This window comes from Anomaloglossus baeobatrachus, chromosome 2, assembly GCF_048569485.1.
Source record: "Anomaloglossus baeobatrachus isolate aAnoBae1 chromosome 2, aAnoBae1.hap1, whole genome shotgun sequence".
Classification (NCBI taxonomy): Eukaryota; Metazoa; Chordata; class Amphibia; order Anura; family Aromobatidae; genus Anomaloglossus; species Anomaloglossus baeobatrachus.
This window is the reverse complement of record NC_134354.1, coordinates 513,155,541-513,173,737: the sequence shown is the minus strand read 5'-3', so window position 1 is coordinate 513,173,737 and position 18,197 is coordinate 513,155,541. Positions and strand designations below refer to the sequence as shown.

General features: G+C 50.7%; 1 protein-coding gene across 1 annotated transcript in view; it reads right to left on the bottom strand.

Annotated features, from left to right (window-relative positions):
• Positions 1-14,153, bottom strand: part of CEP97 (centrosomal protein 97) — a 90,491-nt gene extending 76,338 nt beyond the window's left edge. Inside the window, exon 1 of the mRNA XM_075334294.1 lies at positions 14,024-14,153. Coding sequence (XP_075190409.1) covers positions 14,024-14,075 — 52 coding nt within the window. The 5' untranslated portion in view covers positions 14,076-14,153. The remainder of the gene's footprint in view (positions 1-14,023) is intronic.
• Between the last annotated feature and the right edge of the window lie 4,044 nt (positions 14,154-18,197).

Sequence of the window (18,197 nt, the reverse complement as noted above, 5' to 3'; positions counted from 1 at the left end):
TTGGAGGACCAACGGTCCCAGCTGTGGGCCACCCTCCTCCCCTTCCGGGGGTTGTTTACCAACCAGCCCGGAAGGACTGACTTGGCTGTCCATCACGTGGACACTGGGGATCATCCCCCGATCCGGCGTTCAGCATATCGGGTCTCCCTGGAGGTGCAGCAACACATGCGCCAGGAGATTGACGAGATGCTGGAGCTGGGGGTGATCCAGGCATCCAACAGCGCTTGGGCCTCGCCTGTAGTCCTCGTCCCTAAGAAGGACCGAACCACTCGGTTCTGCGTGGACTACAGGGGGCTCAATGCTGTCACGGTCGCCGATGCGTACCCAATGCCACGCATCGATGACCTGCTCGATCAGTTGGCCGGGGCTCATTACCTGACCATCATGGACCTGAGCCGGGGATATTGGCAGATCCCCCTGACTCTCAAGGCCAGGGAACGCTCTGCCTTTATTACCCCATTTGGACTGTACGAGTCCACGGTGATGCCATTCGGGATGAGGAATGCCCCTGCCACTTTCCAGCGGACGGTCAACACCCTGCTCAAGGGACTTGAAGGGTACGCGGCCGCGTACCTAGATGACATTGCCGTCTTCAGTCCCACCTGGGAGGACCACCTAGAGCATCTAGCACAGGTGCTCAGGCGGATCCACCGGGCAGGTTTAACCATCAAGCCGGGAAAGTGTCAGCTGGCCATGAGCGAGGTCCAGTACCTCGGTCACCGGGTAGGTGGGGGAACGCTGAAGCCCGAGCCTGAGAAAGTGGAGGCCATCGCATCCTGGCCCACCCCCAGGACCAAGAAGCAGGTGATGTGCTTCTTGGGGACCGCTGGGTACTATAGGAGGTTTGTTCCATGCTATAGTAGCCTGGCAAAGCCCTTGACGGACCTCACCAAGAAGAAGCTGCCCTCTGCAGTCGATTGGACAATGGACTGCGAGACAGCCTTCCGGGCCCTAAAGGACGCCCTGTCCAGCCCGCCCGTGCTACAGGCAGCCGACTTCACGCGGCCGTTTGTAGTACAGACCGACGCCAGTGACTTCGGCCTCGGTGCGGTGCTCAGCCAGGTGGACTCTGCGAGCCAAGAGCACCCAGTCTTGTACCTGAGCAGGAAGCTGTTACCAAGGGAAGTGGCCTATTCTACAATGGAGGAGTGCCTGGCCATAGTGTGGGCCCTGCAGCGTCTGCAACCCTATCTATACGGGCGCCACTTCATCGTGGAGACGGACCACAATCCCCTCAGCTGGTTGCACACCGTCTCTGGGACGAATGGGCGATTGTTGCGATGGAGCCTTGCGCTCCAGCAATACGACTTCACCATTCGCCACAAAAGGGGCCGTGACCACGGTAACGCAGACGGGCTGTCCCGACAAGGAGAGGTCGCGGACGGGCGCACGGGGGAACACCGGAGTGTGCTGCCCCCTAGCGCCCTCAAAAGGGGGGAGGTGTGAGGTAAATCCTGGGATATGAAGAGGAATTATGACTAGAAGTCATAATTGCTCTCATCACTCCCTGGCAGTGCCCCCCTCCCTTCTTGTGCTCAAATGTCCAGCATCTGTGAAGGTGTCACATCCCACTTACACCTCCAACAGCCATCTCCTCTGATATGGAGATGAGATGTTGTGCGGACAATGGACACAGGATGGCTCCCTGCCGTCACCCTGTAACAAGAGTTGTATCTCATTAGCAAGGCTTGGAAGTAGCCAGACAGAACGACTCCAGTAAAAAATGGTTCATATCTCGCAAGCCATATCTCCGATAAATATGGCAACCATAAAAATGGTGTTTGCGCAGGCGGACGATGCTGGCACACCTTTTTTATGGAAGGGGGAGCTTGGGAAATACCCCAGGCGTGATATCAGCCATATGGGAACTCGTAGACAGGTCATGAGTCCCCTCGTTCTGTAGCTAAATTCATAACTGTCACAATGAGAGCATTGGCGTCCGCCTACGACGCTCCCAGGCAAAGTTATGGCCAATATCCCCTTTGCTGGATAATTCTGATCCATGCAGGGGGAGTGGCAGTGCTTCCCTGTGAGGTCACGAAGGTAGGAGGGGACCTGGATCTGCCCAGGTTGATAACCCTACTTCGGCCATTCTTCTGCTCGGGGGCCTGGTTAGGAAAGACCTGTGAGGAAGAATCCTGGAAACCTGGTCTACAGCGCCCCCCTGTGGCCAGACGCAACAAGGTAACTGATGTAATTGTATACCTGTTTGTAACCCATGCTTTATCTGTAACTGTACTCTGACATATGTATATTCTGTAGATTCCCTATTGTATATATTGTAGTTCTAGTGTGCTTTAGGCTGATTAAAGTATATAATTAATCTTGAGCTGTTCTGTTATCTCGATCTTGAATCCCACGTCTGTGTGTTCGGCTAATAGTTACCGTAAATCGGTTGGTGGCAGCGAGTTGTGCCAAGGATTATTGTGGGGAGGCCAGTGAGATTCGGGGAGAGTTTATATATTCCGCCCGCGGAGGTCGGGGGAATATATACCCTTCTCTCGCCGGGGGCCCTTCAATAATCGGCATAAGTAGTATAGCGGCCTCCTTGCTTATTGTCGGGCAATTCCATAATTGGCCTGACTATAAGAGGGGCGCTAGAGAGCGCGTCACGTGCTCTGTCTGTCGGTCGGGAGGTATAAAGTAGGGGTGACCCCCACTTGTTACCCCCCGATTGTGACGTACTGGTAGCCAGCGCGGGGGATTTCTGAGTGACCCCCCCGGTGGTTTGTGACACCACCTTAGGGAGAAACTCCGGAATCGGGCGCAGAACCACCTTGTCCTGGTGAAACACCAGGAAGGGAGATTTGCATGACCGCGCTGCTAGCTCGGACACTCTCCGAAGAGACGTGACCGCTACTAGAAAGGCCACTTTCTGTGAAAGGCGATAAAGGGAAACATCCCTCATAGGCTCGAAAGGTGGCTTCTGGAGAGCAATTAGAACCCTGTTCAGATCCCAGGGCTCTAACGGCCGCTTGTAAGGAGGGACGATATGACAAACCCCTTGCAGGAACGTGCGTACCTGAGGAAGTCGTGCTAGGCGTTTCTGAAAAAATACAGATAGCGCTGAGACTTGTCCTTTAAGGGAGCCTAGCGACAAACCTTTTTCCAAACCGGATTGCAGGAAGGAAAGAAGAGTAGGCAATGCAAATGGCCAGGGAGAAACTCCCTGAGCAGAGCACGAAGATAAGAATATCTTCCACGTCCTGTGGTAGATCTTGGCGGAGGATGGTTTTCTAGCCTGTCTCATGGTGGCAATGACCTCTTGAGATAATCCTGAAGACGCTAGGATCCAGGACTCAATGGCCACACAGTCAGGTTCAGGGCCGCAGAATTCCGATGGAAAAACGGCCCTTGGGACAACAAGTCTGGTCGGTCTGGTAGTGCCCACGGTTGGCCTACCGTGAGGTGCCACAGATCCGGGTACCACGACCTCCTCGGCCAGTCTGGAGCGACGAGGATGGCGCGGCAGTCGGACCTGATCTTGCGCAGCACTCTGGGCAACAGTGCCAGAGGTGGGAACACATAAGGTAGCCGGAACTGCGACCAATCTTGAACTAAGGCGTCCGCCGCCAGAGCTCGGTGATCGTGAGACCGTGCCATGAAAGCCGGGACCTTGTTGTTGTGCCGGGACGCCATTAGGTCGACGTCCGGCACCCCCCAGCGGCGACAGATCTCCTGAAACACGTCCGGGTGAAGAGACCATTCCCCTGCGTCCATACCCTGGCGACTGAGGAAGTCTGCTTCCCAGTTTTCCACGCCTGGGATGTGAACTGCGGATATGGTGGATGCCATGTTTTCCACCCACGTCAGAATCCGCCGGACTTCCTGGAAGGCTTGCCGACTGCGTGTTCCTCCTTGGTGGTTGATGTATGCCACCGCTGTGGAGTTGTCCGACTGAATTCGGATCTGCTTGCCTTCCAGCCACTGCTGGAAGGCTTGTAGGGCAAGATACACTGCTCTGATTTCCAGAACATTGATCTGAAGGGTGGACTCTTGCTGAGTCCACGTACCTTGAGCCCTGTGGTGGAGAAAAACTGCTCCCCACCCTGAAAGACTCGCGTCTGTCGTAACCACCGCCCAGGATGGGGGTAGAAAGGACTTTCCTTTTGACAATGAGGTGGGAAGAAGCCTCCACCGAAGAGATTCCTTGGCCGCCTGAGAAAGGGAGACGTTCCTGTCGAGGGACGTCGACTTCCCGTCCCATTGGCGGAGAATGTCCCATTGTAGTGGACGCAGATGAAACTGCGCGAAAGGGACTGCCTCCATTGTTGCTACCATCTTCCCTAGGAAGTGCATGAGGCGTCTCAAGGGGTGTGACTGGCCTTGAAGGAGAGATTGCACCCCTGTCTGTAGTGAACGCTGTTTGTCCAGCGGAAGCTTCACTATCGCTGAGAGAGTATGAAACTCCATGCCAAGGTATGTTAGCGATTGGGTCGGGGTCAGATTTGACTTTGGAAAGTTGATGATCCACCCGAAACTCTGGAGAGTCTCCAGCGCAACGTTCAGGCTGTGTTGGCATGCCTCTTGAGAGGGTGCCTTGACAAGTAGATCGTCCAAATACGGGATCACAGAGTGACCTTGAGAGTGCAGGACTGCTACTACTGCTGCCATGACCTTGGTGAAGACCCGTGGGGCTGTCGCCAGCCCGAAAGGCAGAGCTACGAACTGAAGGTGTTCGTCTCCTATAACGAAGCGTAGAAAACGCTGGTGCTCTGGAGCAATCGGCACGTGGAGATAAGCATCCTTGATGTCTATTGATGCTAGGAAATCTCCTTGAGACATTGAGGCGATGACGGAGCGGAGGGATTCCATCCGGAACCGCCTGATTTTCACGTGCTTGTTGAGCAGTTTTAGATCCAGAACGGGACGGAAAGACCCGTCCTTTTTTGGCACCACAAACAAATTGGAGTAAAAACCGTGACCTTGCTCCTGAAGAGGAACAGGGGTCACCACTCCTTCTGCCTTTAGAGTGCACACCGCTTGCAGAAGAGCATCGGCTCGGTCGGGAGGTGGAGAAGTTCTGAAGAATCGAGTTGGAGGACGAGAACTGAACTCTATCCTGTACCCGTGAGACAGAATGTCTCTCACCCAACGGTCTTTGACCTGTGGCAGCCAAATGTCGCCAAAGCGGGAGAGCCTGCCACCGACCGAGGATGCGGAGAGAGGAGGCCGAAAGTCATGAGGAAGCCGCCTTGGTAGCGGGTCTTCCGGCTGTCTTTTTTGGGCGTGACTGAGCCCGCCAAGAATCTGAGCTCCTCTGATCCTTTTGAGTCCTTTTGGACGAGGAGAATTGGGACCTGCCCGAGCCTCGAAAGGACCGAAACCCCGACTGTCCCCTCCTCTGTTGGGGTTTGTTTTGTCTGGGCTGAGGTAAGGATGAATCCTTACCCTTGGACTGTTTAATGATTTCATCCAAACGCTCACCAAACAGTCGGTCACCAGAAAATGGCAAACTGGTTAAGCACTTTTTTGGAAGCAGAATCTGCCTTCCATTCCCTTAACCACAAGGCTCTGCGTAAAACCACGGAGTTGGCGGACGCCACTGCCGTACGGCTCGTAGAGTCCAGGACAGCATTAATCGTGTAAGACGCAAATGCAGACATTTGAGAGGTTAAGGATGCCACCTGCGGAACAGATGTACGTGTGACCGTGTCAATCTGTGTAAGACCAGCTGAAATAGCTTGGAGTGCCCATACGGCTGCGAATGCTGGAGCAAACGACGCGCCGATAGCTTCATAGATGGATTTCAACCAGAGCTCCATCTGTCTGTCAGTGGCATCTTTAAGTGCAGCCCCATCTTCCACTGCAACTATGGATCTAGCCGCAAGCCTGGAGATTGGAGGATCCACCTTGGGACACTGGGTCCAGCCCTTGACCACGTCAGGGGGAAAGGGATAACGTGTATCCTTAAGCCGTTTGGAGAAACGCTTATCTGGATAAGCGTGGTGTTTCTGGACTGCCTCTCTAAAGTCAGAGTGGTCCAGAAAAGTACTTAATTTACGCTTGGGATACCTGAAATGGAATTTCTCCTGCTGTGAAGCTGACTCCTCCACCGGAGGAGCTGGGGGAGAAATATCCAACATTCTATTGATGGACGCTATAAGATCATTCACTATGGCGTCACCATCAGGAGTATCCAGATTGAGAGCGGTCTCAGGATCAGAATCCTGATCAGCTACCTCCGCCTCATCATACAGAGAGTCCTCCTGCTGGGACCCTGACCAGTGTGATGAAGTCGAGGGCCGCTCATAGCGAGCTCGCTTAGGCTGTCTGGGACTGTCGTCCGTGTCAGAGCCTTCACCCTGGGATGCATGGGACACCCCCGGAGCCCGGAGCTGTTCCAACTGAGGGGGACCAGGGAGCAATGATTCAACAGTGCCCATGGTCTGAGTTACCGGTCTAGACTGCAAAGTTTCTAGAATCTTAGTCATAGTCACAGACAATCTATCAGCAAAAACTGCAAACTCCGTCCCCGTCACCTGGACATTATTCACAGGTGGTTCTCCCTGGGTCACCTCTAGCAGAGGCCCCGGCCGAGCAAGTGCCACAGGGGCCGAGCACTGCACACAATTGGGGTCAGTGGAACCTGCCGGTAGAGTAGCCTCACATGCGGTACAAGCAGCATAGAAAGCCTGTGCCTTGGCACCCTTGCTTTTTGCGGATGACATGCTGTTGTCTCCTCTGAGCAATCTAGGAGGGTATATAGCCAAAAATCACCAGCGACCGTACAGTGCAATGTATAGCATGTAAGCATAAAAATACAAATGTACACTTCGGCACTAGTGGGGTCAGCACCAGAGGTGCCGCTTACCGCCCGCTCAAATGCGGGTGTGTGGTCGCCAGAATCCCGTGTCTGGGTCTCCCAGAACTTGTCTCCCCTCTCCAGCTCAGACTGCACACAGGAATGGCTGCCAGCGTTCTGTGAAGAGGGGCGGACCGTGGGCGTGCCTCAGACAAAGTGCGGGAAACTGGCGTCCCACTGTGCCCAGTGTGAGGGCTGGAGTATGTAAAGTAGACTCCAGCCCTCGGCGCTGACGTTCTGTACAGCGTCCCGCCCTTCCCCTGACTGGCAGGCCTGGGGGCGGGAACGAAACGAAACTAGGCCGCAAAAGCCGGGGACTCGAGTAATAAGCGCGGCCGTCATATATGCACGGCCAGCGCGGAAGTCCCCGGCGCACCACAAGTCCCAGCCGCGCCGCAGCGTGAACTGACAGCAGCCGCCGGCGCGGCAGTTCCCAATACATTGACTCACTCAGCAGAGCTGTAGCTAGTAATGGCACAAGCGCGCAGCGCTGTTGTCCCCGGCGCACTAACACACCCAGCAATGCTGCAGTGTGTCTGCGCGCGGTCTGTACGGGGACACAGAGTACCTTGACGTAGCAGGGCCCTGTCCCTGACGATACTCAGCTCCATATCCAGCAGAATCCCCAGGGGCTGTGGATGGAGCACGGTCTCAGTGCCTGGAGACCGGTAAAATCCCACTTCACCCAGAGCCCTAAGGGGGATGGGGAAGGAAGCAGCATGTGGGCTCCAGCCTCCGTACCCGCAATGGGTACCTCAACCTTAACAAACACCGCCGACAAAAGTGGGGTGAGAAGGGAGCATGCTGGGGGCCCTAGTATGGGCCCTCTTTTCTTCCATCCGACATAGTCAGCAGCTGCTGCTGACTAAACAGTGGAGCTATGCGTGGATGTCTGACCTCCTTCGCACAAAGCATGAAAACTGAGGAGCCCGTGATCCCACGGGGGGTGTATAGGCAGAAGGGGAGGGGCTTTACACTTTTAAGTGTAGTGCTTTGTGTGGCCTCCGGAGGCAGTAGCTATACACCCAATTGTCTGGGTCTCCCAATTAGGAGCGACAAAGAAAACACTTTATAATACTTACCTAACGGTCGCTCGGTTGGCCATATGGGCGTCTCTGTTCTCTGGCGTCTCTTTCGGCCATCTTCGTCCTCCTTATTCTCTAGTCGCGGTGCATGACGTGTCCGACGTCATCCACACTTTGATCCCTGAGCAGGACAGATCAAAGAATTGTAGTGCGCCTGCGCAGGACCGGCGAGTGTGTATGAAGTAGCCGCATCATGCACACAGGCTTCAGAAGGAGGACGAAGATGACCGAAAGAGAAGGCGCCTCCACCGGAGACGCCCATCTGGCCAACCGAGTGACCGTTAGGTAAGTATTATAAAGTGTGTTTTATGTTATACTCCCAGCCTGGGCTCTTATATACAGCATATTAGAATGCTGTATATAAGAGCCGCAGCTTATACGCCAAAAAAGTGGTGACAGGTTCAGTTTAAAGGTGTATTCCCATGTCAGACTATTATGGCATATCCAAGTAACTTTGTGACTTGCAACTATCTTCTGAACAAGGACCAAAGGTTTGGGATATTAAAGGATTATCCAATCTAAATCCATACGACTTGTGAATCCTCGCATTGTACGGACTGTTATGATCAGCTTCTGTTAGAGCCGAGAACGGCGGTTATGTGACGAGTATGCGATATGCAGACTCCCGGCCAAAATGGTGCGACCACACTCAATGCAAGTATATTGGGAGAGGCCAAGTACATCTAGTCTGATTTTGGCCAGGAATATGCAAATCACATACTTACGGCTACGTGACCACCGTTTCCAGCTCTATGACTAGCGGATCCTCACAGTGCATCCGATGTGAGGATTCACAAGTCTGCAGTTATATGGCATGACTGCAGACTTATTACATAACAGTCAACCCCTTTAGAAACAAAAACTATGCTCTACTCACCTACAATCACTTGCCAGGTGCCGGCACAGGGCGCTCTGTGGTCTGCATTTACGCCAGATGGGAAAAGTCACTGCAGGACTGCTGCAGCGGCCAGATGACTTCTGCAGCATGTTATCACTGACGTCAGTGATGTCGTTCCACTAAAGTCATATGATGATGGCAGCCAATCACAGGCTCATACAGCCCTGCTGCTGGTCATACTAAAAGAGCTGATAGTTAATCTTCAGAGGAGTACCAAGATGGCAGCGACAGCTGGCTACCATAGTAAACCATGGGCCCTGCGTTATCACATAATGCTGGACTGTTGGAAGCCAACACACATTGGTAATGATGTCATTTAAATGCCGCTGTCTAACATAGGTTAGATATTAGCTGTTAGAGACAGATTCCGGCTATGTAACATAGCCGGTATCTGCCACATGTGGAGGGAGCTCAGCTATTAAAAGAACCTGACATCTTATAGATGCTGCTCAATCCGCAGGCAGCAGTTACCAGTCACTGGCTGCATTATCGCAGCCTGGAATATCTGACTGTGAAACGCTGGCACATTTCAAAGAGTACAATACTTTTAATAGCCACCAGTGACTGAGCTACGCCAATGACTAGTCAGACAGGTGGGTCCCCGCCTTCTCCCCACCCACTGCTCTGGATTGACAGGTCTCTGCCTACATGTGCATAATATGCAGAAACCTGTCAATCCAGGACAATTGGCTGGGAGAAGCTGCTGCAGACGTGCCTAACCAACTAGCCTACTCCACGGCTTGGTCCTTAGTGGCTCTTTCAGTTGCCAACGTTTCAGAGTCAAGATACCTGTCTGAGGTTATACAGCCAGCGCCCATTACATGCTGCCCACGCATTGCGTAGCACGTATCAGACGTCAGGTTGTCTTTAAGCTTCTTCCACACATGGTCAACTCAGTGTAAGATGTACCCTTATGCCCATATTAGTGAAGGGGTTAATCCAACTTAATAACTTGAACATGTGATCGCTTATATAATACACTGCACAATTTATGTGGTCAGTATGACGCTGGCACCTCACAGTGCAGCAGCCACGTGCCGCCACCACCCGCAGACCCAGGGGTATGTGCACACGTCGCCTTATTCCCATGATTTCCTGCAACAAAAATCACTGCCTTCTACTGTCCCAGCAAAGTGAGTGACATATCTGAAATCTGCAACAAAAACACGTTTTTTAATGTAAGAGACCTTTTTAATTCAGAAATATCTGTCACAAACGTGTGCACATTTCCTAAATCTGCATAGCTGGGTGCTGGACCTGGTGCTAATGTACCAAGCTGGCAGACCGCCGCGAGCCACAGGTTGGGTCCCCTACATAAGGATCAATTTGGGACTTGCACTTCTCTTAGGAATGTCTCGGATAGGTGGATTCTCATTTATGGGGTCTATAGACCCCAGGGGTGAAGCGTTCACAGCTGCACCTTACCAGGACCCAATGTCTCCAGATGGCGCAATGTTCCCCATTAGGCTAGTTTCACACTACGTCTTTTTAACATCCGCTGAAAACGTTTTTTTAGCGGAAGTACGGATCCTGCTTTTACAGCAAATAACGTATGCAAACGCATATGTTATTTTGCAGGATCCTGCACTGGATGTTTAGGGGCGGGCATTGGAGTCATGTGATCGGGAGTGAGGGGAACTAGACTGGGAGGAGGCTTCTGACAGCTGCAGACGCTGGTAACCAAGGTAAACATCGGCCTTGGATACCCGATATTTATCTTGGTTACGAGTGTCTGCAGCTGCTAGGAGCCGGGCTGCTACATGGCCGCTGACAGCAGACACAGACAGCCATGTAGCAGAGCTGAATGGCAGATGACAGCAGACACAGACAGAGCCGCACTGTCAGAATGAACTCGGGTGAACTTCACCCAACTTCATTGTCATGCTGCGGCTCTGTCTGTGCCGCGTCCTGATTAGCGGTCACCAGTGAAGGACTCACCGGTGACCACTAATCCCCCGAGTGACTGAAGTTAGAAGCCCTCTCTCATACTCACCGATCCCCGGCGCGGCGCTGCACGGCTTTCTCACTGCTCCGGCGGCTTTTACTATTTTGAAAAAGCCGGCCACTCATTAAAGAATCTCGTATTCCCTGCTTTCCCCGCCCACAGGCGCCTATGATTGGTTGCAGTGAGACACGCCCCCACGCTGAGTGACAGGTGTCTCACTGCACCCAATCACAGCAGCCGGTGGGCGGGTCTATACTGTGCAGTGAAATAAATAAATAAATAATTTAAAAAAATGGCGTGCGGTCCCCCCCAATTTTAATACCAGCCAGATAAAGCCATACGGCTGAAGGCTGGTATTCTCAGGATGGGGAGCTCCACGTTATGGGGAGCCCCCCACCCTAACAATATCAGCCAACAGCCGCCCAGAATTGCCGCATACATTATATGCGACAGTTCTGGGACTGTACCCGGCTCTTCCCGATTTACCCTGGTGCGTTGGCAAATCGGGGTAATAAGGAGTTATTGGCAGCCCATAGCTGCCAATAAGTCCTAGATTAATCATGTCAGGCGTCTATGAGACACCCTCCATGATTAATCTGTAAGTGACAGTAAATAAACACACACAAGCACATGAAAAAATCCTTTATTAGAAATAAAAAACACAAACACAATCCCTCATTACCAATTTATTAACCCCGACAAACCCTCCATGTCCGGCGTACTCCACGGACCTCCAGCGTCGCTTCCAGCATGAAGGTGACAGGAGCTGCAGAAGACACCGCCGCTCCGGTCACCTCCAAGCAGCAACTGAGGTGAGTAGCGCGATCTGCTGAGGTGTCACTGAGGTTACCCGCTGTCACCGCTGGATCCAGTGACAGCGGGTAACCTCAGTGACAGCTCAGCTGATCGCGCGGCTGTCTTCACTACCTGCGTGGAGGTGACCGGAGCGGCGGTGTCTTCTGCTGCTCCTGTCACCTCCATGCAGCAGAGCTGGAAGCGACGCTGGAGTCCGTGGATTACGCCGGACATGGAGGGTTTGTCGGGGTTAATAAATTGGTAATGAGGGAATTTGTTTGTGTTTTTTATTTCAAATAAAGGATTTTTTCATGTGTGTGTGTTTATTTACTGTCACTTACAGATTAATCATGGAGGGTGTCTCATAGACGCCTGACATGATTAATCTAGGACTTATTGGCAGCTATGGGCTGCCAATAACTCCTTATTACCCCGATTTGCCAACGCACCAGGGTAAATCGGGAAGAGCCGGGTACAGTCCCAGAACTGTCGCATATAATGTATGCGGCAATTCTGGGCGGCTGTTGGCTGATATTGTTAGGGTGGGGGGCTCCCCATAACGTGGAGCTCCCCATCCTGAGAATACCAGCCTTCAGCCGTATGGCTTTATCTGGCTGGTATTAAAATTGGGGGGGACCGCACGCCATTTTTTTTAATTATTTATTTATTTATTTCACTGCACAGTATAGACCCGCCCACCGGCTGCTGTGATTGGGTGCAGTGAGACACCTGTCACTCAGCGTGGGGGCGTGTCTCACTGCAACCAATCATAGGCGCCTGTGGGCGGGGAAAGCAGGGAATACGAGATTCTTTAATGAGCGGCCGGCTTTTTCAAAATAGTAAAAGCCGCCGGAGCAGTGAGAAAGCCGTGCAGCGCCGCGCCGGAGATCGGGGAACGGTGAGTATGAGAGAGGGGTGGAAACTGACCGACAGACTGTGAGAGAGGGACAGAGATAGTGACGGACCGACAGAGAGAATAGAGACCGAGAGGGAGAGACCGACTGACAGGGAATAGTGATTGACAGACATTGGGAGACATCGCTCGTTTCCAGTGTTTTAGGAAACATGCGAGAAATGTATTTAGAAAATCGGATGTCACAAGATGGTGTGAGTGCCGTCCCGTGACATCCGATTTTTTACACGCTCCCATAGACTTGCATTGGAGAAACTCGCAGTAGAAACTCGCAAAAAAGCAGCATGCTGCGATTTTTTTCTCGGTCCGATTTGGACTGAGAAAAAAATCGCAGATGAGAGCTGAATCATTCACTAATGTGTCCGATTCCAATGCGAGTTTTTCTCGCATTGCTCTACTGCGAGAAACTCGCAAGTGAGAAGCAGCCCATAGAGAGAGAGAGGGTGAGGGAGGGAGTAGAGAGATAGACAGATCACGCGAGACTGGTTCTGGGCATGCTCAGTACTTTTTGGGCATGCTCAGTACAAAAGCAGGATCCTGTCTATCAGCATGCCAGCGTTCACCTGCGTTTGCGTGCGTTATAGTCAGGATCCAGCAATTTGCAGTATTTGGACGGAGCTCAAAAACGCTACATGTTGCGTTTTTGAAACATGTTAAAATAACGCAAAAGGACGGATCCTGCGTCTAACGGACGCAAACGCATGCGAACGCAGGTGGACGCAAGTCCATTGAAAATGCATTGAAGTGAAAACGGATTTGCACAGGATCCGTACTTCCGTTAAAATAACGTTTTCAACGGATGTTAAAAAGACGTAGTGTGAAACCAGCCTAATCAGTGAGGCCTCATGTGGCGCTAAGAGCCGTTGGTTTAGCCTCCATTTATAACTGCAGTCACAGTGACCCCATTGGCTTATACTGGGCTCTGTCATGATTCCGCTATTTTAGCTGCATGATGTGATATACTTTATGATACGGGTGATGGAGGTCATGGCCAAGGAGTACAGCGCAGTGACCACCTCCATAGCTGTGTGGAGCACGATACAAGGATTACATGGCGGCCCTATCGCACAGCGTGCCAGGACTGGGGACAATGAGGAACCATTATTGGGGCGCCTCCACACTACACCCCACACTGGTGGCCAGATATTGGGACCACAGAACTGTAGTCGTGAGGCCACTGGGGGCCAGATAGGAGGCCACTGGGGGCCAGATAGGAGGCCACAGAACTGTAGTCGTGACTGGTGGGCAGGGCTTGCCTCTTGTGTAGGCATTTGCACACATACATACACACATATATATATATATATATATATCACGATACAGTCTCTCTCTAGATATCTGCTTTGTCTGTCAGTGCCCCCGAACTTGAATGACGGGAAATGTAGTCTTGACACGTACAACAACATTCCACAGTGGAACTGGAAAAACCACAACTCCCAGGAACCCGCGCGGCAGCCCCGAGCCCGCTATTGTCCCCGCGTCAAAACATTAATGAGTACCGCGCAGACAGACCCGCAATCCAGCAACATGTCCGCTAAGAGGACACGGCGCCCGCTGACATTTGCGACGACCTTTCATTTACCTAATCCGTTAGCAGACTCTCCCGGAGACGGTGACACCTCCTCCCCCGCCATGATACACGCAGCTTCTCAGCTCCCCGGCAACCGAAAAGTGTCACCCACCGAATCACTTCCTTACCGCAAATTGCGCATGTGCACTGCACTGCTTCTGCCCCAGGCTACCACCTTGTGGATTGTCCTGGAATTGCAGTCCTTATTTCAGTACACGCAGCCTGTGTGGAAAGTTTAGCTCCTCTCAGGAACATCTCTGAACCCCACCTTGGATTATGGTTCATAATGTACAGAAAGTGGGGATATGAATGCAGAGTGCACATTTTTATAATATCAGACCACCAGGACACTGTCCTTTCAAGGGGAACCTGTGATTTTACATATGGAATGCACTTGGTATGGCTGTATAGACACTTGTACCCCCATAAAAAATATTTTTTTTTCTAAAGCGATCTGAGGCACTGTTTATGAGAAATCGGGCATAGGAGCCATATGGAAATCAGGCTAGGTGCATGGGGGCAGGGCACAGAGATGGCTCCCACTAGCCACATCCCTAGGCCTTATTTACACAAGACTCATCACTGGCACAGAACGCTGTATCATTTATAGTGGACGCAAGCTCCTATACATTCATACATATAAAAAAACGTGCTGACAGGTCCTCTATAAGGTCCCGAAATCTGGTCCTGATACACCACTCAGGATACAGACCAGGCCACCCTGTCCTTATGCCAGACTGTCAGTCTTGGCCTCACCCAATTTACCACTCTTCATTCTATTACATTAGGTGTGATGGATGCAGAAGCAGAGAAGTACCAATCGACACGTATGAAGCCACTGTCCGCAACCGCCCCCCCAGATTGCAACGCACTATTTTGTATTAAATTTGCAAGGCACTTGTGAAAATTGATGATGATGACATTAACCTTTGTGCCACCTGTCAGTTTACGCTGCATTAAAAACAAGCACAGTAAGTATGAGATTTCAATAAATCCATCCACTGTGCTTGTACTGTACAACGCAGCGTTTTAGATACAGTGAAAATACAAAACGCTTCTAAACCTGATCATGGGAACATGCACTAAAGGGGATCCATCAGCTGTCCAGGAAAGTGGAAGGGATGCAGAGGCCACGGAGGAAGAGAAAGCCCAGAGAATCCCACGGATGTGGATTTCCTGTCGGAGACATAGCACAGTAACAGGATATAGCAAATGAGGTAATGCGGCAACCTGGTATAGTAGCCAGATGTGTCATGGCCAAGGACCCCATGTAGCCTCAGCCAAAATATTCTGCATAATAATAAAAAATAAAAAAACTGTTAGACAATCTGAAATTTGGTCAATTTTAACCAAAACAAGATCCACAATTGACCATGGGTTCTGCCCCTTATGTCCTTAAATCAGAGCTGGAATACTGGACAACACGTGGAGCAGTTTTTTCCCCACTCATAAAACCTTCCTAAATGGGTTATCTAGTCTTTTAAACCTTTCCTGCACCAACAAAAAGATTTAAAAGTAGATTTGTCAATTGTGAACTCAAGACAGGAGCCCCCCGCATGTAGGGCAAGCGTGGCTGTAGCGGAGGCAGCAAAGATAGCGACAGTCATAGCCTAAACACAGCTTTACATCAACTTGTAGGTCTGTTGGTGCTTTCTTTTTTTGTTCCAATGAAATGAACATGATTACACTACAATACCTTGCATGACCTCAGTGCCAATTACTGCAAAACGTGCTCTGGTCAGATGAGCCCAAAGTAAAACATATTGGGCTAAATACAAAACTCTATGTGGCAGAAAACTAAACACTGCACATCACAAATACCATGCCACTGTCAAACATGGTGGTGGCAGCATAATGCTGTGGGGATGCTTTTCTTCAGCAGTGACAGGGAAGCCGGTCAGAGGTGATGGGAAGATGGATGGAGCTAAATACAGGACAATCATGGAGGAAAACCTATTGGCTGCGGCTAAAGACAGACTGGGTGTAGATTCACCTTCCAGCAGGACAACGACTCTAAAACGTACTGTGAGAACTACAATGTGATGGTTTAGATCAAAGTATAACATGTATGAATGGCGCAGTCACGGTCCATACCCAAATCCCACTGAAAATCTGTGGCAAGACTTGAAAATTGCTGTTCACAGACGCCTCCATCCAATCTCACTGAGCTAGAGCTATTTTGCAAAGAAGAAAATCAGCAAAAAGTTAAGACTCTACATGTGCAAAACTGGCCGAGATGTATCCCAAAAGACTGGCAGCAGTAATTTTAGTGAAGGGTGGTCCTATAAGCAGGGCTGTATTTTGCCTTCGTGCTGCCCTAGGCACTTTAAGTGGTCGCGCCCCTTAGTTTTACGTTGTCACCGAGTATTCGCACACGACATCTGTTTAAGGCAGATCTACTTTGTAAAACACTTGAAAAAGTATCAATGAGAAACAAAGGGCACTAACCCCCCCAATGGGGATCACCACAGGCACATCAAAACATAGCATGAGTATAAAATATTCCCACCACACCGTCCTTACTTATATACTGTGACTGTCACACTGCCCCTAATAAACTAAAACACCACATTGTCCTCCCTTATAAACTACTATATACCCACCACACCTTCCTCGATTATGAAATATGATCTGTACATTGTGAGGAGGGAGCAGCATGATGTGAGGACAGTGTCCCATGCATGCTGCCCCCTCCTCACAGTGTCCCATGCATGCTTCCCCCTCCTCACAATGTCCCATGCATGCTGCCCCCTCCTCACAGTGTCCCATGCATGCTGCCCCCTCCTCACAATGTCCCATGTATGCTGCCCCCTCCTCACAGTGTCCCATGCATGCTGCCCCCTCCTCACAGTGTCCCATGCATGCTGCCCCCTCCTCAGTGTCCCATGCATGCTGCCCCCTCCTCAGTGTCCCATGCATGCTGCCCCCTCCTCACAATGTCCCATGCATGCTGCCCCCTCCTCACAATGTCCCATGCATGCTGCCCCCTCCTCACAGTGTCCCATGCATGCTGCTCCCTTCTCACAATGTCCCATGCATGCTGCCCCTCTCCATGAGCTCCTAATGCTGCCTTCCTCTTTTCCATAATGACACCTCCATGCTACCCCACTCATCATACTAAGACCACCACACTAGCGCTTATGCTGAGACCCCCCCCCACACACACACACACACACTACCCCACTCTTGATATTGACTCCCCTACATTGCTCCACTCCATACTGAGCCCACACATGCTGCCCCTTCTCCATAATGAGCTCCCAATGCTGCCCCCCTCTTATTCTGAGTCCTTACACTCCCCCCCATCGATTGTCACTGCGCTATCTCTCAACCCTTGTCCTCTGTCTCTAGCAGCGGCCCCTCTGCCCCCATTCCCCCAGCAGCAGCCTAAAATTATATATATATATATAAAAATATAAATATTATACATAATAAATATATTTTTTTAGAAAACTATATCATTTCCTTTACTCTTCACAAATACTTGCTACATTGCATGGGTATATGACATAAAATCCCAATAGAATACATTTGTTTGGGAGGGTCACTTGTATAGGAAAATACTGTTTCAAGACACTGCATGTGCACGGTTGGCCACAGCTAGGAGTATGAACCTATACAGAAAAGGAGTATTGGGCCGAATAGATAACCTCTAAAAAACACAAATTTTATTGAAAAATATGTAAAAAGCATGTATAAAAGAGGTCACTTGAAAATATATTCCAAAAAGGTTGTACAGAACATATACATATTCAAAATTGTAACCAAAACCTACGTACACAAAAGGTGTATGGTCCACACAAGGAGCCTAGAGGAGTGTGTGTATATTTTATATATGTATATGTGTATGTACTGTATGTATGTGACCAATGAGAACAATAATGGATGGATGGATGAAGACTGTGCAATAATCAAATGCCCACAAAATGGAAAAGAAAAAAAAAAAAAAAAAAAAAAAAGTAGCAACCTGAACAATGAAAATCACTGCAACAAATGCTAGTGATGACATATAAAAGGTTAACGGATAGTGGTCAGAGATGTGAAAAGGAGGGAACATATGTAATTTACCCTTAACAGCAAAACAAGGAGAGCCCAAAAGGGGAATGAAAGACAACCTGGGTCTGCTGGCACAGGGTGTCGGACCCCGATTAGACATTGATGACCTAGCCTAAGGATAATCCATCAA